Genomic DNA, 27,737 nt, shown 5'->3' on the forward strand with positions numbered 1-27,737 from the left:
ATTCCAGATTTTTGGTTGCCGTGTCTTTGAGAGACGCGGTGTGGGTGAACGGATGATCTGTGTATTTCCCACTGTAAAGCATGGAGGAGGAGGTGTTATGGGGTAGGGCTGGTTTGTAGGAGACACTGTCTATGACACTGTCTGACACTGTTGGAAAAGCATTTCAGGTGAAGCTGGTTGAGATAATGCCAAGAGTGTGCAAAGTTATCATCACAGAAAAGGGTGGCTATTTGAATCATCTCAAATATAAAATACATTTGGATTTTCTTGAACACTTTTTTTGGTTACTACATGACTCCATATGTGTTATTTCATAGTTTTGATGTCTTCACTATTAATTCTACAATGTAAAAATGTGAAAATGAAGAAAAACCCTTGAATGAGTAGGTGTTCTAAAACTAGTGACTGGCACTGTAGTTCTGGACCCAAAAAGAATGATCCGTTTGTACAGAGATAGCTTATTATCTCCTCCACCACTGGCTCCCTACCTGACAAGTAGAACTTCACCCAGCCTAGAGGGATTCTGCTTAACCTCAGTGCCTCCGGTTTGGAGATTAGGAGACAGTGGTTAGCTGTATCAAAGGCCTTCTGTAGGTCAAGCAGTACCATTCTACAGAGACTTCCCTCATCAATCTCTTTCCTGATGAAGTCAGTCAATTAAAGTAGACGTGACTCAGTGGTGTAAGTTTTTCTAAACTCTGACTGAAAATCATGCATCAGATTTTGTTTGTTAACATATTCATAAATCTGCTCATATACAACTCTCTTGCCAGCGCAAAACGGCACTGCAAAGGTGAGCACTGCGGCGAAGAGTACTGCAAAGGAGAGCACTGCAAAGGAGAGCACTGCGGCGAAGAGTACTGCAAAGGAGAGCACTGTGGCGAAGAGTACTGCAAAGGAGAGCACTGCAAAGGAGAGCACTGCGACGAAGAGTACTGCAAAGGAGAGCACTGCGGCGAAGAGTACTGCAAAGGAGAGCACTGCAAAGGAGAGCACTGCGGCGAAGAGTACTGCAAAGGAGAGCACTGCGGCGAAGAGTACTGCAAAGGAGAGCACTGCGGCGAAGAATACTGCAAAGGAGAGCACTGCAAAGGAGAGCACTGCGGCGAAGAGTACTGCAAAGGAGAGCACTGCAAAGGAGAGCACTGCAAAGGAGAGCACTGCGGCGAAGAGTACTGCAAAGGAGAGCACTGCAAAGGAGAGCACTGCGGCGAAGAGTACTGCAAAGGAGAGCACTGCGGCGAAGAGTACTGCAAAGGAGAGCACTGCGGTGAAGAGTACTGCAAAGGAGAGCACTGCGGTGAAGAGTACTGCAAAGGAGAGCGCTGCAAAGGAGAGCACTGCGGCGAAGAGTACTGCAAAGGAGAGCACTGCAAAGGAGAGCACTGCGGCGAAGAGTACTGCAAAGGAGAGCACTGCAAAGGAGAGCACTGCGGCGAAGAGTACTGCAAAGGAGAGCACTGCGGCGAAGAGTACTGCAAAGGAGAGCACTGCGGTGAAGAGTACTGCAAAGGAGAGCGCTGCAAAGAAGACTCTACCCACACACTGACTGGACTCTATCCACACACTCACTGGACTCTATCCACACACTCACTGGACTCTATCCACACACTCACTGGGCTCTACCCACACACTCACTGGACTCTACCCACACACTCACTGGACTCTATCCACACACTCACTGGACTCTACCCAAACACTCACTGGACTCTACCCACACACTGACTGGATTCTACCCACACACTCACTGGACTCTACCCACACACTCACTGGACTCTATCCACACACTCACTGGACTCTACCCACACACTCACTGGACTCTACCCACACACTCACTGGACTCTACCCACACACTCACTGGACTTTACTCACACACTGACTGGACTCTACCCACACACTGACTGGACTCTACCCACACACTCACTGGACTCTACCCACACACTCACTGGACTCTACTCACACACTCACTGGTCTCTACCCACACACTCACTGGACTCTACCCACACACTCACTGGACTCTACCCACAGACTCACTGGACTCTATCCACACACTCACTGGTCTCTACCCACAAACTCACTGGTCTCTACCCACACACTCACTGGTCTCTACCCACACACTCACTGGACTCTACCCACACTGACTGGACTCTACCCACACACTCACTGGACTCTACCCACACACTCACTGGACTCTACCCACACACTCACTGGACTCTACCCACACACTCACTGGACTTTACCTACACACTCACTGGACTCTACTCACACACTCACTGGACTCTACCCACACACTCACTGGACTCTACCCACACTGACTGGACTCTACCCACACACTGACTGGACACTACCCGCACACTTACTGGACTCTACCCACACACTCACTGGACTCTATCCACACACTCACTGGACTCTACCCACACACTCACTGGACTCTACTCACACACTCACTGGACTTTACTCACACACTGACTGGGCTCTACCCACACACTGACTGGACTCTACCCACACACTGACTGGACTCTACCCACACACTCACTGGACTCTACCCACACACTCACTGGACTCTATCCACACACTCACTGGACTCTACCCACACACTCACTGGACTCTACCCACACACTGACTGGACTCTACCCACACACTCACTGGACTCTACCCACACACTCACTGGACTCTACCCACACACTCACTGGACTCTACCCACACACTCACTGGACTCTACCCACACACTCACTGGACTCTACCCACACACTGACTGGACTCTACCCACACACTGACTGGACCCACACACCACTGGACACTCACTGGACTCTACCCACACACTCACTGGACTCTACCCACACACTCACTGGACTCTACCCACACTCACTGGACTCTACCCACACACTCACTGGACTCTACCCACACACTCACTGGACTCTACCCACACACTCACTGGACTCTATCCACACACTCACTGGACTCTACCCACACACTCACTGGACTCTACCCACACACTGACTGGACTCTACCACACACTGACTGGACTCTACCCGCACACTCACTGGACTCTACCCACACACTCACTGGACTCTACCCACACACTCACTGGACTCTACCCACACTGACTGGACTCTACCCACACACTCACTGGACTCTACCCACACACTCACTGGACTCTACCCACACACTCACTGGACTCTATCCTGGACACACTCACTGGACTCTACTCACACACTCACTGGACTCTACCCACACACTCACTGGACTCTACCCACACTGACTGGACTCTACCCACACACTGACTGGACTCTACCCGCACACTGACTGGACTCTACCCACACACTCACTGGACTCTATCCACACACTCACTGGACTCTACCCACACACTCACTGGACTCTACCCACACACTCACTGGACTCTACCCACACACTGACTGGACTCTACCCACACACTGACTGGACTCTACCCACACACTCACTGGACTCTACCCACACACTCACTGGACTCTACCCACACACTCACTGGACTCTACCCACACACTCACTGGACTCTACCCACACACTCACTGGACTCTACCCACACACTCACTGGACTCTACCCACACACTCACTGGACTCTACCCACACACTCACTGGACTCTACCCACACACTCACTGGACTCTATCCACACTGACTGGACTCTACCCACACACTGACTACACTGATACTCCAACTCACACTTTCTCACTCTCCACATACACTGCTGCTACTCTGTTTATTATCTACCCTGACTGCCTAGTTACTTTTATCCCTACCTACATGCAGTGGTGTAAAGTACTTAAGTAAAAACAATACTTTAAAGTACTACTTGAGTAGTTTTTGTTGGTATCTTTACTTTACTATTTACATTTTCGCCGTGGGCTTTGGCTCACGCATGGGAGGCAACCCGGTTCCAAAACAAATACAATAAACTTTCATCTGGGCCAGATTAATCAAATGCCCTCACTTATAGATGAATGCTGCAAAGATACTTCTTGTTTCAATTAGGTATTTGGTCACATTCGCACGACTCAAACAAAAACACCATAATGATTGGTTGACAATCGAGCCTCCCACAACGCAGATCGATGGCTGAAGTTGTTGAAGAGCAACTGCAGAAACTTGCAGATGACTGCAGCAAAGATCGGGTACGTTCAAGTAGATAAATTTGTCAAGTCGTTGGTCACAGCCTTTCAAAGTGTGTTGCATTATGGGGCAATAAAATGATCTCACTTGCATCCATATGTCGACTGCATGAACTTTACAAAAATCCTTTGATTTAAAGGTCATGAAGTTTCAACTAAGTTATTTTTCAGTTGCTCTTCACCAGCTTCATCCTGAAGCCATCATCTGCATAGTGGGAGGCTCAATTGTCAACCATCATAAGGTTGTTATTGTTTGACCCACACTAAAGTGACCAAAGACGTGACTAAAAACAGGAAGCAACTTTGCCACGATTCACATGTGTACAGTGGATATGTACAAATGAATGTGATATTTGAGGCTCACACATGATTTTAAGTTTGTAAATGTGTGATATGGGGGTTGGAAACATGTTTATTTCGATATTAAATAAATAAATACAAATCCTTTCATAAAAAATGCCATGTTGCACTGAGCCTTGCGGTTGGAAATCCACATCAGTGTCTGCTTTTTGTCTGTAGCAGATGCACCTCCCCCAGACTTCACTCCTCCACTTTTGTCTGTAGCAGATGCACCTCCCCCAGACTTCACTCCTCCACTTTTGTCTGTAGCAGATGCACCTCCCCCAGACTTCACTCCTCGACTTTTGTCTGTAGCAGATGCACCTCCCCCAGACTTCACTCCTCGACTTTTGTCTGTAGCAGATGCACCTCCCCCAGACTTCACTCCTCGACTTTTGTCTGTAGCAGATGCACCTCCCCCAGACTTCACTCCTCCACTTTTGTCTGTAGCAGATGCACCTCCCCCAGACTTCACTCCTCGACTTTTGTCTGTAGCAGATGCACCTCCCCCAGACTTCACTCCTCGACTTTTGTCTGTAGCAGATGCACCTCCCCCAGACTTCACTCCTCGACTTTTGTCTGTAGCAGATGCACCTCCCCCAGACTTCACTCCTCGACTTTTGTCTGTAGCAGATGCACCTCCCCCAGACTTCACTCCTCGACTTTTGTCTGTAGCAGATGCACCTCCCCCAGACTTCACTCCTCGACTTTTTCTGTAGCAGATGCACCTCCCCCAGACTTCACTCCTCGACTTTTGTCTGTAGCAGATGCACCTCCCCCCCAGACTTTTGTCTGTAGCAGATGCACCTCCCCCAGACTTCACTCCTCGACTTTTGTCTGTAGCAGATGCACCTCCCCCAGACTTCACTCCTCGACTTTTGTCTGTAGCAGATGCACCTCCCCCAGACTTCACTCCTCGACTTTTGTCTGCAAGTCTTTTTCTTTGGCCTTACCACTCAAACAAGTCCATTGACAGGATAGACATGTGACCTCTCTAACAATGGGACTACCTCAAAGATGGAAGGCAAGCGGGAGGAGGTGAGATCAGCCGGGACCATTCTAGCCAACCAGAGGGTCGATACGCGTGTGAACAGCAGGCACAACTCCTATACAGCACATAATGTATTTTTTTTTTCTCAAAATTTCCAGGATGTCACCTGTCCTACCAGTACACTCATAATAGTCTCTACCAAATCGGATGTTCTCGTTTTCAGGGGAAATGGAAAGCGAGCCTATCATGCAATTTCTGCTTCTGGATTATATACAAGATCTGTATATAATGACGAGATGCTCATGTTTCCACTTTAACAATGGGAGTCATTGTCCCAAAGGTGGGCAGGCCGGCAACAAGTTTAGATCCAAAATAAACCCATGGAAACACATTAGGTTTATTTTGGACAGATTTTGGCGAGAGATTTCACTCTCGCTTTGCCTCTTCCTCTCCGCGTTAACAAGGCGACACTCCCATTTTAACTAAATTTGAATATTTTCCCGGTATTTTACAAATGTTCCATCCCTTTTCTCCCGTTTTTTTGTTTATTTATTTTTATTTAACTAGGCAAGTCAGTTAAGAACAAATGACAGCCTACCAAAAGACAAAAGGCTTCCTGTGGGACAGGGGTTGGGATAAAAAATAAAAATAAATATAAATATAGGACAAAACACACATCACAACAAGAGGGACAACACTACACAAAGAGAGACAACAACATAGCAAAGCAGCAACACAACATGACAACAACATGGCAGCAACACAACATGGTAGCAGCACAAAACATGGTACAAACATTATTGGGCACAAACAACAGCACAAAGGGGAAGAAGGTAGAGACAACAGTACATCACGTGAAACAGCCACAACTGTCAAATACCGGTAACCCGTATTGATTGGACATATATTAAATACATTTTATGAGCCCAACCCCCGAAAAGACCAAATGATTGTGCTGTTATCCAATACATAAGATATAGGCTACTGCACATTACGCATGACAGAAAAACATAAAAGCCCATAGATGTAGCTAGACTTCAGGAATGATGAGTGGAGAAGGTGGAAAGTTTTAAATTCCTCGTGTACATATCACGGACAAACTGAAATGGTCCACACACACACACAGTGTGGTGAAGAAGGCGCAACAGCGCCTCTTCAATCTCAGGAGGCTGAAAAAATGTGGTTTGTCACTGAAAACCCTCGCTAACTTTTACTTTTTACAGGTGCACAATTGAGAGCATCCTGTCAGGCTGTATCACCACCTGGTAGCCAACTACACTGCCCACAACCGCAGGGCTCTCCAGAGGGTGTTGCGGTCTGCACAACGCATCACCTGGGGCAAACTACCTGCCCTCCAGGACACCTACAACACCCGATGTCACAGGAAGGCCATAAAGATCATCAAGGACAACAACCACCTGAGCCACTGCCTGTTCACCCCGCTTCCTTCCAGAAGGCGAGGTCAGTACAGGTGCATCAAAGCTGGGACCGAGAGATTGAAAAACAGCTTCTATCTCAAGGCCATCAGACTGTTAAACAGCCATCACTAGCACAGAGAGGTGGCTGCCTACCTACAGACTTGAACAATAGTCACTTTAATAATACCACTTTAATAATGTTTACATATCTCATCTCATATGTATATAATGTATACTGTATCCTTCTATCTAGTCTTTACTATCTATTGCTTCTTAGCCGCTCTGTCACTGCTCATCCTTATATTTTATATTTATATATTCTCATCCCATTCCTTTAATAGGTTGTGTGTATTAGATTTTGTTGTGGAATTTGTTAGATATTCGCTTTTTGTTGTGTTAGATACTGCTGCACTGTCGGATCTAGAAGCATAAGCATTTAACATAACATAACATCTGCTGACCATGTGTATGTATGTGACCAATACATTTTTGATTTGAGCTATATGCTCTATTGGGTAAATAAATGACTTGTTGACTGCTCTCCATACTGCGATGGGCTGTCTGTCCCCACCCTGAGCGTTGACGAGTCATCATGCAGAGGCCGTAGAGAAGACACATTTAGATATCGCATATGATTGAACAGTTCCATTTCACACCATGCGGTTCATATAAATGATTTATTATAATTTACTGGTTTCTCACAGACATTTATCACGGGAAAAGGGGGGGAGGGGGGGGTTGAGTGGTAAATCTCTGTAACCGGGGTTCCCGCATTCAACCCTAATCTTAAACTCCTCTACATTTTACTGGATTGTTTGAACAGTGCAGAAAGAGGCCTGTTATTTTTCTTATCTTCAAGACCAGCACAGTCATTTTAGGCACATCTATCTCTCCAGTGTTTAATTGCTAAATTGTAATTACTTCGCCACTTTTTTCAACAAACACATGTATTGCCTTAACTCCCTAAGTCTTGCCTCATTTGCACACACTTTCTATTGTGTTATTGACTGTATGTTTGTTTATTCCATGTGTAACTCTGTGTTGTTGTTTGTGTCGAACTGCTTTGCTTTATCTTGGCCAGGTCGCAGTTGTAAATGAGAACTTGTTCTCAACTGGCCTACCTGGTTAAATAAATGTGAAATAAAAAAATATATATTTAAAACATGAATCTAATTTTAGGCGTTTATTTTACGCCTGCTACGTTAGGTTACACTCGTAACAAGCATAACGAAACTTCTATTCGGTTAAACAAGCCATACCAAATACGACACTCTCATGGACCTCCATTCAAGAAACTCCTCACTTTGTGAGCAAAAAAAAAAACGCTATCTCTGGAAAAGACAGATTTTGGTCAGTTTTACCTCTTCCTTCTGCCTGCAGTCAAAATTTAGTGACATTTGATCACGTTTTTTTTCCTTCATTTTTATCCCCATAATAAAACACTTTGGAATGCGGACCATTGCCTTTTTGTAACTGGTAACACTATTTTAACGCCACTTCGATACCGAAGTGTATTTTGTAGCAGAATAGGAGGATTTACGCAGCAGGTTAGGATAATTAACGTAGCAGGTTATGCGACTGAGGCTAAGGTTAGGAAAGGGGATAGGATTAGCGAAAATGCTCTCCTAACCTGCTTTGAAAATCACGTTGTATCAAAGCGGAGTGAAAGGAGTGGGTGTGTTTGGTAAGGTTGAAGAAACCGACTGCAAACTGGAGGTGCATCTGCTACAGGAAAAAGGCGGATACTGATGTGGTTTTCCAACAGTAAGGCTCTGTGCAACATGGGAGTGTTGCCATTGTTTAGAAACGTAGTTTTTTTGTATTGCCGAAATAAACATGTCTCCAATCCCCAAATCACACATTTAAATATAGGTGTGTATATTGCTATCAATTGGGCAGCAACAGCCTGAACTATCACATTAATTTGTGCATATCCAATTTAATCATGAATATCGTTTCTTCCTGTCTCAGTCATGTATTTGGTCGCGTTTGTCAAACAATAACACTAACGATTGATTGAAGAATGCTTCCCACAATGTAGGCGATTGCTGAAAATTGCAACGGCTGAGGAGCATGTCGACTGCAGTCGAAACTTCATGTCCTTTGATCACATGGCTGTTGTAAAGTTCATGTAAGCGCCAGTCGGACAATTTCTATTGGCATAATGCAACAGACTTTGAATAGGCGGTGACCAACCATGGTCGCCGACTTGATAAAAATGACCCGCTCGAACGCGTCCAGCGTGTCGCTTTTTTGGAACTGCGAAAGCAATCCGCCCTGTCTCCGCAGTGTATTCTGGGTACCCACAGTAGATTCAAGATGGCGGCGAGCAGGAGACTGCACAAGGTACATCTCATGATCGCACTATTTTCATATATCTATCAACATTTAAGCCGAATGGTTTATCTAAGGGCTTAGTCGTTATTCAACCCAACGCTGCCACGATTTCGTCACGATGCGTATCCGTAACGTTGTGCGTTGAAATAATGTCACGCTAAAAGCGAGAAGTCACTCTTGTTTCGTTTACTAGATAGCTTTCGTTAGCTAGTTAGGTTAGCCAGCTCAAACTATAGGGTGTATTCATTTACCTCTTACATCGGAAACAGTTTGAGAACCAAACATAGCGACCGAAACGGGGAGGGACCTACCTCAGTCTATCCAATAAAAACTCGTTGTTTGTTTTTTTTGTTCGTTGCAAAAACGTTTGGAGCGAATCGTTTCAGTTGCAAAAACGTTTTGTAACATACCGTCAGACGGAACGGTTTGCCACAGAATCGGCGTAATTAATACACTCCTGGTTTGGAAACACCGGCATATTTATTTGTATTTTAAGCCTAAATTGAGGATCACAGCAGGGAAACGCAGTATGTAATGTTGCTCGCTAATAGTTAGAACTGACACCGATCTCCAGGGTACAGAAGGGGAACAATACTTTAGCCACCGAGCTAAACCAAGAAAAGGGCGTTTCGCTTTACAATGTGACCCGAGTCACAAACACACATCTCATTGTCCCAAAAATGTTTCGAGGATTAAGCAAGTCGCACAACTGTTTTAACTGTAACGTTTTCTTCAAGTCAGCCCGGTTTATTATCAGTGCGACTTGTAGCTACAGTCACGTTAACTGCTGTAAACCTCAGCTAGTTATCTCGCTAGTCGGCTAATGTTAGTAGTTTATCCTTTTTTAGAAACGAAACCGCGAGTGGTTAGCTAGTAAATAGCATTAACTATCACCGCACGTATGGTTGTGGAAGTACATTTTAGTCAAGTGTTGTAATTGATATTTTTTTGTTGTCACTATAACAGTAACGTTGGATAGCCATTTTCTGTAGGTCTATAGACCTACGCTACTAGATAGTCTTCTACAAGAGATATATGGCTCTTGTAGAAAATTAACTCATGGTGCAGTTATCTCATGGAGGTCATCGTGAAGGTTTTGCTGCAGTAAACGAAACCGAAACGTTTTTCTAGACCTAATTAATAATAAACACTCGGTAAATTCGGTAAACTGAATTGTGTGGGCCAAACAAAACGTGAATTAGTAAAAGCTTTCTGGCTTTCAGGTTTGTTTACGTCAAGACATGTCAATGCCATGTTTGCTGTCATTCACAGACATTGATGCCTCACAGGCATAATGACTTGAATGCCATTTTGACTTGTTGTAGTGAATGTGGAGCCACAGTTAATTGGAAGTTCTCCTAACCTCTTCTAAGAGTAGGGATTATACATTACACTTATGTTCCTTCTCCTCATTGGAGGGGGGTCGCTTCTCCTCATTGGAGGGGGGTCGCTTCTCCTCATTGGAGGGGGGTCGCTTCTCCTCATTGGAGGGGGTCGCTTCTCCTCATTGGAGGGGGGTCGCTTCTCCTCATTGGAGGGGGGTCGCTTCTCCTCATTGGAGGGGGGTCGCTTCTCCTCATTGGAGGGGGTCGCTTCTCCTCATTGGAGGGGGGTCGCTTCTCCTCATTGGAGGGGGGTCGCTTCTCCTCATTGGAGGGGGTCGCTTCTCCTCATTGGAGGGGGTCGCTTCTCCTCATTGGAGGGGGTCGCTTCTCCTCATTGGAGGGGGGTCCGCTCTCCTCATTGGAGGGGGGTCGCTTCTCCTCATTGGAGGGGGTCCGCTTCTCCTCATTGGAGGGGGTCCGCTTCTCCTCATTGGAGGGGGGTCGCTTCTCCTCATTGGAGGGGGGTCGCTTCTCCTCATTGGAGGGGGTCGCTTCTCCTCATTGGAGGGGGGTCGCTTCTCCTCATTGGAGGGGGGTCGCTTCTCCTCATTGGAGGGGGGTCCGCTTCTCCTCATTGGAGGGGGGTCCGCTTCTCCTCATTGGAGGGGGTCGCTTCTCCTCATTGGAGGGGGGTCGCTTCTCCTCATTGGAGGGGGGTCGCTTCTCCTCATTGGAGGGGGTCGCTTCTCCTCATTGGAGGGGGGTCGCTTCTCCTCATTGGAGGGGGTCGCTTCTCCTCATTGGAGGGGGGTCCGCTTCTCCTCATTGGGGGTCCGCTTCTCCTCATTGGAGGGGGGGGTCGCTTCTCCTCATTGGAGGGGGGTCGCTTCTCCTCATTGGAGGGGGGGGGTCGCTTCTCCTCATTGGAGGGGGGGTCGCTTTACAGGCCATAATGTTGTATGTCACTGTCTTTTTAGGAACTTGAAGAGATTCGCAAGTCTGGAATGAAAAACTTCCGAAACATTCAAGTGGATGAATCCAACATACTGACCTGGCAAGGTCTCATTGTCCCTGTAAGTGTTTTTTTTTATTTTGTATTCCTTATCATCGTCAATTCATGGCATCACAATTCTCTCGTGAAGGCTATTATAAAGTTCACAGAAGCCCTGTTGTAGTTACGGACCTTATTACATGTATGGAATGTGATTACACAGTTCTACAGGTTGCTCCTTGGATATGGTCATTGTCACACTAACTAACCATGGTTTATTTTCTACACGTTACTCTTCCAGGACAACGCACCTTATGACAAGGGAGCTTTCAGGATTGAATTAATCTTCCCCGCCGAGTACCCCTTCAAGCCCCCCAAGATCACGTTCAAGACGAAGATCTACCACCCCAACATCGACGAGAAGGGACAGGTGTGTCTGCCTGTCATCAGCGCAGAGAACTGGAAGCCAGCCACCAAAACAGACCAAGGTGGGTGAGCCTCAGTCTCCCCATAGTCACTCTGGTGGGAGCGCGCTCAGCCCTCTGGTGGGTGAGCCTCAGTCTCCCCATAGTCACTCTGGTGGGTGAGCCTCAGTCTCCCCATAGTCACTCTGGTGGGAGAGCTGGAACATTAGCTTGAACTTTATACATTATACATACATACATTATACACACATTATACATACATTAACTTTATACATTAACACATTATATAACAGTGCTGAATTTTCCTGAAAGTTGACTTGCACATGCATGTCAGGACTTAAATACCTCTCATTTGCCTAGAATGTAAATTATGCCTGTAATGCCCATGTTATTATTTTATTTTTTTTACCTTTATTTAACTTGGCAGTTCTTATTTTCAAATTCCCCCTCTAACCACTGGGCTACCTGCCTCCCCCTTCTAACCACTAGGCTACCTGCCTCCCCCTCCAACCACTAGGCTACCTGCCTCCCCCTCTAACCACTAGGCTACCTGCCTCCCCCTCTAACCACTAGGCTACCTGCCTCCCCCTCTAACCACTAGGCTACCTGCCTCCCCCTTCTAACCACTGGGCTACCTGCCTCCCCCTTCTAACCACTAGGCTACCTGCCTCCCCCTTCTAACCACTGGGCTACCTGCCTCCCCCTTCTAACCACTGGGCTACCTCCCTCCCCCTCTAACCACTAGGCTACCTGCCTCCCCTTCTAACCCCTAGGCTACCTGCCTCCCCCTCTAACCACTAGGCTACCTGCCTCCCCCTCTAACCACTGAGCTACCTGCCTCCCCCTTCTAACCACTAGGCTACCTGCCTCCCCTTCTAACCACTGGGCTACCTGCCTCCCCCTTCTAACCACTGGGCTACCTGCCTCCCCCTTCTAACCACTAGGCTACCTGCCTCCCCTTCTAACCACTAGGCTACCTGCCTCCCCTTCTAACCACTAGGCTACCTGCCTCCCTCTTCTAACCACTGGGCTACCTGCCTCCCCCTCTAACCACTGGGCTACCTGCCTCCCCTCTAACCACTAGGCTACCTGCCTCCCCCTCTAACCACTAGGCTACCTGCCTCCCCCTCTAACCACTAGGCTACCTGCCTCCCCTCTAACCACTAGGCTACCTGCCTCCCCCTCTAACCACTAGGCTACCTGCCTCCCCCTCTAACCACTAGGCTACCTGCCTCCCTCTAACCACTAGGCTACCTGCCTCCCCTCTAACCACTAGGCTACCTGCCTCCCCTCTAACCACTAGGCTACCTGCCTCCCCTCTAACCACTAGGCTACCTGCCTCCCCTCTAACCACTGGGCTACCTGCCTCCCCCTCTAACCACTGGGCTACCTGCCTCCCCCTCTAACCACTGGGCTACCTGCCTCCCCCTCTAACCACTGGGCTACCTGCCTCCCCCTCTAACCACTGGGCTACCTGCCTCCCCTGTAATACCCTGACACTGGAGCAGATGACAGGAAAATAAACACTTTCACTAGTCATTTCAGGTTCTCAATGTAGCAATTGATTTTGTAGTAATGCGTTTGTTTTCCCTGTCTATTCTGCAGTAATTCAGTCCCTGATTGCGTTGGTGAACGACCCCCAGCCAGAGCACCCTCTGAGGGCAGACTTAGCAGAAGAATACTCAAAGGACCGTAAAAAATTCTTTAAGAACGCAGAAGAGTTTACAAAGAAACATGGAGAAAGGAGACCAATGGACTGATTACTTGACCAGTGTGTAGCCCCCTCTCTCTCTCTCCCTTCCCCATCCCCACAACCAAATGTATGTCTTCTCCTTCCTTCTCTCTGTACCTTTCCCCACTCTCTCCTCCTCATCTCCCCACACATCCTCTCCTCCATTCTTCCCTCACACATACATGTCATCCTAGCAGCCTCACCTCAGCGCATGGCTGCCGACACAGCCTACCCTTTACACAGGACCCTGGATCAGACAGGTTTCTCCTCCTGGTGATAGTTCGAGGCCGTTACTAACTTTCTACTATTTTCTTAAATTAAAATGAAAAAAATAAAATTGGTTAGATCACTTTCATGTTAAAGATGGTGAACTAATGAGGGGGGGGGGTAGAAGGAAATTATTAAACAAAAAAATCCAATGTTTTAGTTTGGCTGTTTGTTTAAAAAGAGGAAAAACAAGAAATCACAGCTTGAGTGTCGTATGCCTCTTGTGGTAGCACTAATTTGTGGAAGGAGATTTTTCTGACAGAGAATGAAAAGTTGTGGTTCTGCTTTTCTTATTTTCTGTTTCCTGTTCTCTTGTCTCACCTTGGTCTTGTCACACCCCAAAATGAAACGTTAGCTAGGCCCTGGAAGTGTGTGCTGAAACGTTAGCTAGGCCCTGGAAGTGTGTGCTGAAACGTTAGCTAGGCCCTGGAAGTGTGTGCTGAAACGTTAGCTAGGCCCTGGAAGTGTGTGCTGAAACGTTAGCTAGGCCCTGGAAGTGTGTGCTGAAACGTTAGCTAGGCCCTGGAAGTGTGTGCTGAAACGTTAGCTAGGCCCTGGAAGTGTGTGCTGAAATGTTTTTCCCTTCTGACTTCCCTGCTTCTGTAGTTGCACTGTTTTCTGTGGAACAAGCCGTTGTCCATCCCCCTCAGTTTGAAGCCAGTCCACTGAACAAACAAAATGCCAACTGATTTAATGGGCCAATATTGTCATCAGTTAAGTGTAATTGACTGGTGATAATTGTCTGTTTTTCTCCCCACTGGTCCAAAATGCCTTTTTTTTTTTTTTTTGGATTGGAAAACGGAAGAATACTCGATGTACTTCAGTTTCCATTTTCTGTTTATGAGGATGCCCCTCTTTGCATTGGACATATTTTCTCCATTTGCATTCTGAGACTTCCTTCTGAAATACTTTTGGTTATCTCCCTCTGTGTTTTATAAGGTCAGCTGTGTGTGTACTCCATCCACTGCAGTCTGCTCAAGACAAAGTGTGGAAGTTAAAACAATAGTTCTGACTCCTCACGTAATTGCTGTAAGTCTGTTATCCAGTCCGCTCATCATCGTCACTCCCACCCGTATTGTCAAACGGCACATACACATTTCTAAATCGGAACCCCCACCTCCTTTCTCTCTACATAAATATAATCTTGTCACCGTGAACCAAATCTTATTTGTCATCACGGAGAGACTAACTCACACCTATATATGTATATCTCAGTGGCTGATATAGCCACTGGAACAGAACAGCCCCCCCAGGTCTTAGTGAAGGGTCAGACCTGACTGGGGAAACACCGGGGGACTGAAGTTGAGTCCAAAATGGCACCCTATTCCCTTTATAGGGTTCTGGCCAAATTGTAGGGCACTTATGTGCTGTGTTCATACACAGTGCGCTATATAGGGAATAGGGCTCTGGTCTATAGTAGTGCGCTATATAGGGCGCTGGTCTATAAGTAGTGCGCTATATAGTGAATAGGGCTCTGGTCTATAGTAGTGCGCTATATAGGGAATAGGGCTCTGGTCTATAGTAGTGCACTATATAGGGAATAGGGTGCCATTTTTGACACAGATGATTTACCTCAGTGACAGTGGTCCTATGTAACAGGTACCTTACACTGAGCTGTCTGTCTGCCAGTAGGGTGTAACAGCTGTGTGATTCAGTCCAATGTTTCATAATAAAGATGGCTAACCATTTGGTCCCATTGTCTGGCTGCTGTGAACTTGTCCATGTGGTTGGGTGAATGACTGCTGGGAGCTTGTGTCTGGCTGCTGGGAGCTTGTCCCCTGTGGCTGGGTGTCTGGCTGCTGGGAGCTTGTCCCCTGTGGCTGGGTGTCTGGCTGCTGGGAGCTTGTCCCCTGTGGCTGGGTGTCTGGCTGCTGGGAGCTTGTCCCCTGTGGCTGGGTGTCTGGCTGCTGGGAGCTTGTCCCCTGTGGCTGGGTGTCTGGCTGCTGGGAGCTTGTCCCCTGTGGCTGGGTGTCTGGCTGCTGGGAGCTTGTCCCCTGTGGCTGGGTGTCTGGCTGCTGGGAGCTTGTCCTTGTGGCTGGGTGTCTGGCTGCTGGGAGCTTGTCCCCTGTGGCTGGGTGTCTGGCTGCTGGGAGCTTGTCCCCTGTGGCTGGGTGTCTGGCTGCTGGGAGCTTGTCCCCTGTGGCTGGGTGTCTGGCTGCTGGGAGCTTGTCCCCTGTGGCTGGGTGTCTGGCTGCTGGGAGCTTGTCCCCTGTGGCTGGGTGAATAAATGTGTTGTGGAATGGAAACACTTTAAAATGTTTGTTTTGGAGGGGCAGTGCAACATTTGTTGTTTAATAAAGTGCGTGTTTTTAAATTAATTTTCAACTGCAGTCCCTGGGCAACAAGATCTACTGTCGACGTGAAGGGGAAAGGCCAGATTCAACAATAGGTAAGTGAGTGTAGGGATTCAGTTCCTTCTAGAAGATGTGAATGCGGGACAAAGTTTGTGGTCAGAGTGACACCACAGAAAGGCACATTTCCATAATAGTCTGGTCTGTATTTCAAATCGGGAAACAATGCACATAGCTGAAAGTTATAGCCTACATTAATGTCAGTGGCCTGGCAAGGTGAACTGGGTGGGATAGTGTTCAGGCTTTTTAATTTGGCATCTAGTGAGACAACCTGCCACTAGAGGGCACCATACTCGAGTCACATTTGATTTAATTTTGTGTAAAATAGCAAAAGGAGTAAATACACATTGATTAAAAATAACTTCGCTATATACACAGGGTACCAGTACTGTGTTGATGTGCAGGTGTACGAGGTAATTGAGGTAGATAAGTACAGATAAAGTGCCTAGGCAACAAGATGGATAATAAACTGTAACAACAGTGTATGTGATGAGTCATAAGTTATTGCAATAAGGGTCAATACAGAATGTTAAATAGTTAACCAATAGCTACTATACCGAACCAAAATATAAATGCAGTTTGTACCGTGTTGGTCCTATGTTTCATGAGCTGAAATTAAATATCCCAGACAATTTTCCATATGCACAAATAGATTATTTCTCTCAACTTTTGTGCACAAATGTCTTAACATTTCTCACTGTTAGTGAGCATTTCTCCTTTTGCCAAGATAATCCATCCACCTGACAGGTGTGGAATATCAAGAAGCTTATTAAATAGCATGACAATTACACAGGTGCACCTTGTGCTGGGGACAAATTGCCACTCTAAAATGTGCCGTTTTTTCACACACAATGCCACCGATGTCTCAAGTTTTGAGGGAGCGCGCAATTGGCATGCTGACTGCAGAAATATCCACCAGAACTGTTGCCGGAGAATTTCATGTTCATTTCTCTACTATAAGCCGCCTCCAACATTGTTTTAGAGAATTTAGCAGTACGGCCTCACAACCGCAGACCACGTCTAACCATGCCAGCCCAGGGACCTCTTCACCGGCAGTATCGTCTGAGACCAGCCACCTTGAACAGCTGGTGAAACTGAGGAGTATTTATGTCTGTAATAAAGTAATTTTGTGGGGAAATACTCAGTGGGTGGGGCCTGTCTCCCAAATGGGTGGGCCTATACCCTCCCAGGTCCACCCATGGCTGCGCCCCTGACCAATCATGTTTAACTGCGACCTGGCCAAGATAAAGCAAAGCAGTGTGACAACAAACAATACTCGAGTTACACATGGAATAAACAAACATACAGTCAATAATACAATTTATAAAAAGAAAAGTCTATATACAGTGAGTGCAAATGAGGAAAGATAAGATAAGTCCATGGTGGCGAAGTAATTAAAATATAGCAATTAAACACTGGAATGGTGAATGTGCAAGTAGACTGAGGCGTACCCACAATCCTCTAGCGCCTTACGGTCAGATGCCAAGCAGTTGCCATACCAAACAGGTGATGCAGACAGTCAAGATGCTCTCAATGGTTCAGCTGTAGAACTTTTTGAGGATCTGGAGCCCATGCCGAATCTTTTCAGTCTCCTAAAGGGAGGAGAGGTGTTGTGCCCTCTTCACAATTGTGTTGGTGTGTGTGGACCATGATAATTCCTTAGTGAATTGGACACCGAGGAACTTGAAGCTCTCGACCTGTTCCACTACAGCCCCGTCGATGTGTATGGGGGAGTGCTCAGCCCTCCTTTTCCTGTAGTCCACAATCAGCTCCTTTGTCTTACCGATGTTGAGGGAGTGGTTGTTGTCCTGGCACCACACTGCCAGGTCTCTCTGTGTTGTTACCTACCCTTATCGACTGTGGGCAGCCTGTCAGGAAGTCCAGGATCCAGAGGGAGGTGTTCAGTCCCAGCGTCTTTAGTTTAGTGATGAGCTTTGAGGGCGCTGTCGTCAATGAACAGCATTCTCACATAGGTGTTCATTTTGTCCAGGTGAGAAAGGGCAGTGTGGAGTGGAATAGAGATTGCATCATTTGGGGATCTGTTGTGGCGGTATGCAAATTGGATTGGGTCTAAGGTTTCTGGGAGGATGGTGTTGATGTGAGCCATGACCAGCCTTTTAAAGGACTTCATGGCTACAGATGTGAGTGCTACAGGGCGGGTAGTCATTTAGACAGGTTACCATGGTGTTCTTGGACACGGACTGTAAACCTCTCACTGACGACGTCTCACTGACAACATCTCACTGACAACATCTCACTGACAACATCTCACTGACATCTCACTGTCAACATCTCACTGCAGACATCTCACTCACAACATCTCACTGCAGATATCTCACTGACAACATCTCACTCTCACTAACAACTTCTCACTGATAACATCTCACTGACATCTCACTCTCACTGACAACATCTCACTCTCACTCACGACATCTCACTGAAGACCTCTCAAAACATATTGATACCACAGTAGCTAAGACGGGGAGAAGTCTGTCCATAATAAAGTTCTCCTCTGTCTTAACAACACTGTCAACATGGCAGGTCCTACAGGCCCTAGTTTCTACCTTCCTCACAGCCCTATCAACAAGGCAGGTCCTACAGGCCCTAGTTTCTACCTTCCTCACAGCCCTATCAACAAGGTAGGTCCTACAGGCCCTAGTTTCTACCTTCCTCACAGCCCTATCAACAAGGCAGGTCCTACAGGCCCTAGTTTCTACCTTCTTAACAGCCCTATCAACAAGGCAGGTCCTACAGGCCCTAGTTTCTACCTTCTTAACAGCCCTATCAACAAGGCAGGTCCTACAGGCCCTAGTTTCTACCTTCCTCACAGCCCTATCAACAAGGCAGGTCCTACAGGCCCTCGTTTCTACCTTCCTCACATCCCTATCAACAAGGCAGGTCCTACAGGCCCTAGTTTCTACCTTCTTAACAACACTATCAACAAGGCAGGTCCTACAGGTCGTAGTTTCTACCTTCTTAACAACACTATCAACAAGGCAGGTCCTACAGGCCCTAGTTTCTACCTTCTTAACAACACTATCAACAAGGCAGGTCCTACAGGCCCTAGTTTCTACCTTCTTAACAGCCCTATCAGCAAGGCAGGTCCTACAGGCCCCAGTTTCTACCTTCTTAACAACACTATCAACAACGCAGGTCCTACAGGCCCTAGTTTCTACCTTCTTAACAGCCCTATCAACAAGGCAGGTCCTACAGGCCCTAGTTTCTACCTTCTTAACATCCCTATCAACAAGGCAGGTCCTACAGGCCCTAGTTTCTACCTTCTTAACAACACTATCAACAAGGCAGGTCCTACAGGCCCTAGTTTCTACCTTCTTAACAACACTATCAACAAGGCAGGTCCTACAGGCCCTAGTTTCTACCTTCTTAACAGCCCTATCAACAAGGCAGGTCCTACAGGCCCTAGTTTCTACCTTCTTAACAGCCCTATCAACAAGGCAGGTCCTACAGGCCCTAGTTTCTACCTTCTTAACAGCCCTATCAACAAGGCAGGTCCTACAGGCCCTAGTTTCTACCTTCTTAACAGCCCTATCAACAAGGCAGGTCCTACAGGCCCTAGTTTCTACCTTCTTAACAGCCCTATCAACAAGGCAGGTCCTACAGGCCCTAGTTTCTACCTTCCTAACAGCCCTATCAACAAGGCAGGTCCTACAGGCCCTAGTTTCTACCTTCTTAACAGCCCTATCAACAAGGCAGGTCCTACAGGCCCTAGTTTCTACCTTCTTAACAGCCCTATCAACAAGGCAGGTCCTACAGGCCCTAGTTTCTACCTTCTTAACAGCCCTATCAACAAGGCAGGTCCTACAGGCCCTAGTTTCTACCTTCTTAACAGCCCTATCAACAAGGCAGGTCCTACAGGCCCTAGTTTCTACCTTCTTAACAGCCCTATCAACAAGGCAGGTCCTACAGGCCCTAGTTTCTACCTTCTTAACAACACTATCAACAAGGCAGGTCCTACAGGCCCTAGTTTCTACCTTCTTAACAACACTATCAACAAGGCAGGTCCTACAGGCCCTAGTTTCTACCTTCTTAACAGCCCTATCAGCAAGGCAGGTCCTACAGGCCCCAGTTTCTACCTTCTTAACAACACTATCAACAAGGCAGGTCCTACAGGCCCTAGTTTCTACCTTCTTAACAGCCCTATCAACAAGGCAGGTCCTACAGGCCCTAGTTTTGTAACACCTGGACTACTGTTCAGTCGTGTGGTCAGGTGCCACAAAGAGGGGCTTAGGAAAATTGCAATTGGCTCAGAACAGGGCAGCACGGCTGGCCCTTGGATGTGCACAGAGAGCTAATATTAATAATATGCATGTCAGTCTCTCCTGGCTCAAAGTGGAGGAGAGATTGACTTCATCACTACTATATGTGACATGTTGAATGCACTGAGCTGTCTGTTTGAACTACTGGCACACAGCTCAGACACCCATACATACCCCACAAAGACAAAAAAATACATCTTATGGAACAGCGGGGACTGTGAAGCAACACAAACATAGGAATAGACACGTATACACACACATGATAACATACACACTATACACACACACATCATAACATACGCACTATACACACACACATGATAACATACACACTATATACACACACACATCATAACATACACACTATATACACACACACATCATAACATACGCACTATACACACACACATGATAACATACACACTATATACACACACACATCATAACATACACACTATATACACACACACATGATAACATACACACTATATACACACACATCATAACATACACACTATATACACACACATCATAACATACACACTATACACACACACATCATAACATACACACTATACACACACACATCATAACATACACACTATACACACACACATCATAACATACGCACTATACACACACACATGATAACATACACACTATACACACACACATCATAACATACGCACTATATACACACACACATGATAACATACACACTATACACACACACATCATAACATACGCACTATATACACACACACATCATAACATACACACTATACACACACACATGATAACATACACACTATACACACGTACACATGGATTTGGTATTGTAGATATGTGGCTAACACTTAATGTGTTGTGAAATATGTTGTGAATGTATTGTTTTAAAAATGGTATTCAGTAGACATTTAATATACTAACACTCAACACCCCTTGACTGTGGCAGGTGTCAGTAAACAGTCACCAAAACTCTGGATTATAAAACAGTTTAACCAGCTCTGGTGAGTAAAATGGTCAGAGTGAGGGGTTCTCTCATTGGTGTCTGGAAGTAGCCAACATTGGCCAGTTAGTTTGGGTGCTTGACTGCCGTTGTGATGTCAGAACACGGATCAACCTTACTCCTCGGCACGAGCGTCCAGTGTGGCTCTGAACGCTCAGAGCGAAACTCTCTGCATTTTATGAATGGACAATCTGACAACACTGAATATACGAACGACCATAGCGCACTGTGACATTCCAGATTTAATTTACGAACACACCCTTAATGTAATTTATCTGTAGTCTATTAAACGTCACAAATTAGCTATGAAAGTAAACCATGTAGCCTACTTTACTACATCTAATTTTGACCAGCTCGGTGGCTTATTTCGCTAATGAGGCGTTAACCAAAAGGGACACATTACATATGCCCCCGGCTTGGGAAACAATCCACTATCCCCCTGATTCCTCTTCGGACAGTACCCAAAATCATCTCCTGTCACCACCAATTTGACTTTGGGTTGAGGCATTATCGCTGGACGCTGGTGGAAAAGGGGACACAGCACAGCAGACAGACAGAGCGATTCAAACTACAGCGCTATTTTGTTCCCTCCGCGCAACACAGCTGCCTCGCAACAATGTATCGATGTTCAATTCACCGGTTTTGCGACAATTCAACAGTGGACTCGGTAAACAATGGACCTGATCGGACAGCTCATAGCTTCTGCTCTTTTCCGTCCATAAGAAACAAATGGATTGGTGGAAGAGACAGGGCAGTCCAGGAGCAAGGAAGGAGGGTGTGATCGAGCAAGGCATCCCCCGAGGCTAGATGCCCTAAGGTTTTTATCAGAAACGGGCGTAGATTAGTTTCACCTTTTTCTTTTCCCGACATGAGTTTGTGGTGTTTACTTTAAAAAATAAAAAATCTACGTACGGAATTTAGAGAAATATTGTAGCCGCGAAACGTGATCATCTCCTGAACGTTGTAGATAATTACTCATTTAAAACACTCACAAGAACACAATCTACTTGTTCTTGTTGTCCCCAATTGCCTTACTTCGTGGTAATTCCACCTATATGATTTGAGTCAGCGAATCAGGTCATTTGCATATCCGGATTAGAAAAAACATATTTTGCTTAGCCCCATTGAGCATCTTCTTATTGATCCATAAAAGCATGTCCCGATGTAAGCCGACTGCCTGCGGATTGGACAGCGAGCTGCCAAACTAACGCACTGGAAGGCAACTGAACTCATTCCGCTCAGACTGGGGGAAAAAAACGTCACTATGGTCACTTTCACAGACTAATCATATAGAGGCAATGGCCCTAGCATACCTACAAATGGATGAACATATAAGAAACAGGCCTACAATTGTTCAATTATTGTATCAAATAGGAAAGACTATTGCAAGCGAGCACACTATATTTAAAAACGCGTTGAGTTTTAAAAAAAACAACTGTAATCCGCCTCTCTAGCATACACATCATACACATCATACACATCATACACAATCATAATAAATCATGGAATTCGATCGGAAAAAGTACACAGCTCGTCCGACTGACTCACCGCTGCATTGAAATCCGTAATCTAATTTTATGGATTCACGTGACCTCTATTGGATCAAAATGGTATTTCTATGTGACGTGTTTTAGGATTTATTTCTCTCTTTTTTTCCCCCCCCTTTAGTCAAAGGAAAAACAAAGACTGATCATCACAGAAATAAAACATTCAGAAATCTGAATAATATTTCTTTGTTTCTATGTTCTGTGAATGACTTATTTTCTTCTCAATGACATAATGGATGATGCATAATTGGCCAACATTCTAATTCTTTTTAATTCTATTGTTCCCATTATGCATTTGTCCAATCGCTGAAACAAGTGATTGGACAGGTAGTAAGCCAAGCCTTTTTTGTTTGCAAAAAAAACATGACTCGGCCTACGTAGTCTACATTGAAAGAACATTAGGCCTGTTACAGGCCGTTATAACGTCTGGATTCTGAAGAGGATGGATGAGGTGGGCAGCTCAGACCCTGACAACAGTCTGATGAGGATGGATGTGGTGGGCAGCTCAGACCCTGACAACAGTCTGATGAGGATGGATGTGGTGGGCAGCTCAGACCCTGACAACAGTCTGATGAGGATGGATGTGGTGGGCAGCTCAGACCCTGACAACAGTCTGATGAGGATGGATGTGGTGGGCAGCTCAGACACTGACAACAGTCTGACGAGGATGGATGTGGTGGGCAGCTCAGACCCTGACAACAGTCTGATGAGGATGGATGTGGTGGGCAGCTCAGACCCTGACAACAGTCTGATGAGGATGGATGAGCCGGGAAGCTCCGACCCCGACAACAGTCTGAAGAGGATGGATGAGCCGGGAAGCTCCGACCCCGACAACAGTTTGAAGAGGATGGATGAGCCAGATAGCTCAGACCCCGACAACAGTCTGATGAGGATGGATGTGGTGGGAAGCTCAGACCCCGACCACAGTCTGAAGACGATGGATGAGCCAGATAGCTTAGACTCCGACCACAGTCTGAAGACGATGGATGAGCCAGATAGCTCAGACCCCGACAACAGTCTGATGAGGATGGATGTGGTGGGAAGCTCAGACCCTGACAACAGTCTGATGAGGATGGATGTGGTGGGCAGCTCAGACCCCGACCACAGTCTGAAGACGATGGATGAGCCGGGAAGCTCAGACCCCGACAACAGTCTGAAGAGGATGGATGAGCCGGGAAGCTCAGACCCCGACAACAGTCTGAAGAGGATGGATGAGCCGGGAAGCTCAGACTCCGACCACAGTTTGAAAGGGGTGGATGAGCCGGGAAGCTCCGACCCCGACAACAGTTTGAAGAGGATGGATGAGCCAGATAGCTCAGACCCCGACAACAGTCTGAAGAGGATGGATGAGCCGGGAAGCTCCGACCCCGACAACAGTCTGAAGAGGATGGATGAGCCGGGAAGCTCCGACCCCGACAACAGTCTGAAGAGGATGGATGAGCCGGGAAGCTCCGACCCCGACAACAGTCTGAAGAGGATGGATGAGCCGGGAAGCTCAGACTCCGACCACAGTTTGAAAGGGATGGATGAGCCGGGAAGCTCCGACCCCGACAACAGTTTGAAGAGGATGGATGAGCCAGATAGCTCAGACCCCGACAACAGTCTGAAGAGGATGGATGAGCCAGATAGCTCCGACCCCGACAACAGTCTGAAGAGGATGGATGAGCCGGGAAGCTCCGACCCCGACAACAGTCTGAAGAGGATGGATGAGCCGGGAAGCTTCGACCCCGACAACAGTCTGAAGAGGATGGATGAGCCGGGAAGCTCAGACTCCGACCACAGTTTGAATGGGATGGATGAGCCGGGAAGCTCCGACCCCGAAAACAGTCAAGGTTATTCTCTCATATCAGAATGTGACCTCTTCAGAAATCTAAAACTGTTGGACCAGGACCAGGAATGGATGCCGGATGAAGACACAGTTCTGTTCAGCAGAACCTCAGGCCCCTCTTCCCAAGCCCCGTCATCCATTGTCAGTCTCTGCGACCCCATGGCTCAGTACCTGAATGAGGAATTCAAAGCTTTCCTTGAGAGAAGAGGGACCTACAAGGAGCTAGAGATGGTAGTTTCCAAAGTCCTGCTGAAACTTCTCCAGGCCAGAAAAGCAGACGGGGCCCCGCTGTTTATCAGCCCTACACCTGATAACTCTGCCCTCCATGATCAGAAGAAGACATCAACGTTAGACAAGGAGATTAATGTATCTCCATTGAATGTAACTGCTGCTGGTCCATTGGCGGTTGACGCCTTTCCATCACCCACACCTAAATATGTTGTGATCTCTTCGGTCGAAGGACTTGACCTGGACCCCTCGACCAATCAGTGCACAGGAAACACGAAAGAGGTACCAGAGGAGCAGTCGTCAACCATTCTGAGGATGGAGCAACAGGACTGGCTGAATAAGACTGCCTTTGACACCCATGCCGATGCAAAGGCAAAATACATTAACCCTGAGCTTTTCAACAAAAAGGTAAGTGCGCCCGTGTGTGTGTGTAAGGATTGACATTTAAACTAGAATCGACAATTGAAACAATATCCCCCCGCGTGTGTCTGTTTTGGTTAAAAAAAAAAAAGCTGAGGGACGGGCCTGGAGAAATGTAACCACTCTAATTCATAGATAGAGCTATGGATGCAAGGACTGACCATCTATGATATCAACTTTATACCATTTCTGAAGGTAATATAGTGTTTGTTTAGATTTACATCGTTTACAAACATTGGAGTAAAACAAGCTTATATGTTGGGTTCTGATGGGGACTGTTGAATTAAACTCCCAAGGTATTTAGAAGTTCTATTCATCAAGAGTATATGGGTCATTCCATATCCGCCAATTGAATGCCTTTGCGTCCCTTTGTTAGCGTTATGAGAAATTTTGCACAAATATTGCATTTTTAAACACCTGCTATATTAAATGAAGTACCATTTAATATCGACCAGATGGAAAATGCAATACATCAGATTTAGTTTTATATATGAATAAAGACTTGCTAGAGCCAAAATTCAGCATTTTAAAATGTCCATCCTCTGTGACTTTTACTATTTAACCTACTTAACCCCAACGTTTATTGAAGTTTTCACATTCATTGTAAAGCCCTAGCTTTTTTGTTGCTTTGACAAAGTCATTTGTGAAAAAGATAATTTATTGCATGTGATTTGTGTTTAATGTTCATTTTAAAAACACAATATGTCCCTAATAGGGTGAAACTATTCCTTTTTTTTTAAATCTAAAGAAACAATGAACATCTAATAGTGAACTCATAGTGTAAAATCCGGTGTGCTGAATTTCCTGTGCTTGCAGAAAGTAAAAATTTGGTGAAATAAAACTGGTTTTTTTTTCACAAATTACACTACTCAAAATGCACCTAATTGGTTGAATGACCCATAATTAATGTAAATGTCCAGAGTGAAAGACGGATGAATGTGTGGTAGTTATGGCAGTTGGGCAAGTTGAGCCTTCTCTGAGATATGTTGAAACTGATAACAACCAAAATACAAATAATTCCAGTATTTTTCTGCTTCTTCCCCTGACAGGCAGACAATACTGTATGTGGTATCTCCGCGTGTTAACAGCTCATTTACATTTTCTTGCAAATGATCATTAAAAAATATATTTTTTAAATAATGTGCTTTTCAGACCTTCATGTCAATCCCAATCAGGTGTGTGTGTGTGTGTGTGTGTGTATGCGGTGCATTCCAGCCCTATCTAACACACCTGATTCTAACTAATAATTTGCGCCTTAGAACCGGGATTGGCTGAATCAGGTGCTTGTATAGGGCTGGAGCAGAAGCTGGCACATCCAGTAGCTCTCCAGGAGGACGGTTGGTGACTCCTGATTTAAACTGGACTGTGTAGTTAGGATACATAATAGATCATGGATTTCTCCTCCTATTTTCACAGAAGCTTGGCCAGACCCCTCATCACAGGTACACAGGCCGTCTCCCTCCAGTGAGCAGCGGCTCCCGGGGTTCGGACTCTACCACTACGACTCTGAGGGGAATCCTCCAGGCCGCCCTGTCCAGCCTTAACAGACAGACCAGGAGGGAGATATACCTCTCCCAGAAACTGGGAAGGATCGTCATCCCTTTCTCTGGGACACGATAGGTCGGCCCGGGAATGAAACGTCCCATGAAGTCATTCTACTTAAGGACAGATTCTGGGACATGTAATAAATAGTAACCTGACTCCAAATAGTGCCTTTTAATTCATAGGTTTACAGAAAGGACTGTGTGTGTGTGTGTATATATACTGTATAAGGGCCATATAGTAGGGTTTCTCTCCGTACCTTCTTTTCTTGTCTCCTCCTCTCCTTAATATCATTGACCATTGACCGTGCTTTTACACCTGCATTGTTTGCTGTTTGGGGTTTTAGGCTGGGTTTCTGTACAGCACTTTGAGATATCAGCTGATGTACGAAGGGCTATATAAATAAATTTGATTTGATTTGATTTGACCTGAAAGCACAGAGCAGGTGAAAGTATAATTTATTTTTACATGTCCAGCTATATATAGTGCATATGGAGGAAAGAGAAGTCATTGAATGATATGGTTGGCCAATGGGGTCTGTGTACAATGGCCACATAAAAATAC

At 46.2% G+C, this 27,737-nt stretch overlaps 2 protein-coding genes and 2 long non-coding RNA genes across 7 annotated transcripts in view; 2 read left to right on the forward strand and 2 right to left on the reverse strand.

Moving 5' to 3' along the window:
* LOC118375585 (DNA topoisomerase 1-like) overlaps positions 1-2,093 on the forward strand; it is a 28,620-nt gene extending 26,527 nt beyond the window's left edge. Inside the window, exon 3 of the mRNA XM_052479567.1 lies at positions 774-2,093. Within this exon, the coding sequence (XP_052335527.1) occupies positions 774-1,549 (776 nt within the window). The 3' untranslated portion in view covers positions 1,550-2,093. The remainder of the gene's footprint in view (positions 1-773) is intronic.
* A 2,294-nt stretch (positions 2,094-4,387) lies between these two features.
* LOC127911808 (uncharacterized) lies at positions 4,388-6,229 on the reverse strand. Its single transcript, XR_008079437.1, has 3 exons — positions 5,293-6,229; positions 4,945-5,169; positions 4,388-4,899 (listed from the first exon to the last, which is right to left on the reverse strand). It is a non-coding gene; the product is annotated as an uncharacterized LOC127911808 (long non-coding RNA).
* Positions 6,230-8,509: 2,280 nt separating this feature from the next.
* LOC118375584 (ubiquitin-conjugating enzyme E2 L3-like) lies at positions 8,510-15,662 on the forward strand. Of its 3 annotated transcripts, none has more exons than XM_052479570.1 (4): positions 8,510-8,658; positions 11,534-11,629; positions 11,849-12,035; positions 13,578-15,662. In XM_052479570.1, the coding sequence occupies exons 2-4, from the start codon at positions 11,561-11,563 to the stop codon at positions 13,730-13,732; spliced, it is 411 nt and encodes a 136-aa protein (XP_052335530.1). In that variant the 5' UTR covers positions 8,510-8,658; positions 11,534-11,560; the 3' UTR covers positions 13,733-15,662. The 3 variants fall into 3 exon arrangements, with proteins under 3 accessions (XP_052335530.1, XP_052335529.1, XP_052335531.1); XM_052479569.1 differs by lacking the exon at positions 8,510-8,658 and adding an exon at positions 9,095-9,240; XM_052479571.1 differs by lacking the exon at positions 8,510-8,658 and adding an exon at positions 9,734-9,758.
* Positions 12,042-13,571, reverse strand: LOC127911809 (uncharacterized). 2 transcript variants are annotated; one of them, XR_008079439.1, is made up of 3 exons: positions 12,807-12,953; positions 12,579-12,694; positions 12,042-12,466 (listed from the first exon to the last, which is right to left on the reverse strand). It is a non-coding gene; the product is annotated as an uncharacterized LOC127911809 (long non-coding RNA). The 2 variants fall into 2 exon arrangements; XR_008079438.1 differs by lacking the exon at positions 12,042-12,466 and adding an exon at positions 13,419-13,571 and having other exon boundaries at positions 12,490-12,694; positions 12,864-12,892.
* Positions 15,663-27,737: the final 12,075 nt, after the last annotated feature.

The sequence above is a fragment of the Oncorhynchus keta genome, chromosome 25 (genome assembly GCF_023373465.1).
Source record: "Oncorhynchus keta strain PuntledgeMale-10-30-2019 chromosome 25, Oket_V2, whole genome shotgun sequence".
In the NCBI taxonomy this organism is placed as follows: Eukaryota; Metazoa; Chordata; class Actinopteri; order Salmoniformes; family Salmonidae; genus Oncorhynchus; species Oncorhynchus keta.

Excerpts from the sequence above, each read along its gene's own strand:
- LOC118375584 (XM_052479569.1), top strand. The coding sequence starts at position 9,214 with ATGGCGGCGAGCAGGAGACTGCACAAG. Across the intron at positions 11,630-11,848 it reads GGCAAGGTCTCATTGTCCCT|GACAACGCACCTTATGACAA; the intron begins GTAAGTGTTTTT and ends TTACTCTTCCAG. Across the intron at positions 12,036-13,577 it reads AGCCACCAAAACAGACCAAG|TAATTCAGTCCCTGATTGCG; the intron begins GTGGGTGAGCCT and ends TCTATTCTGCAG.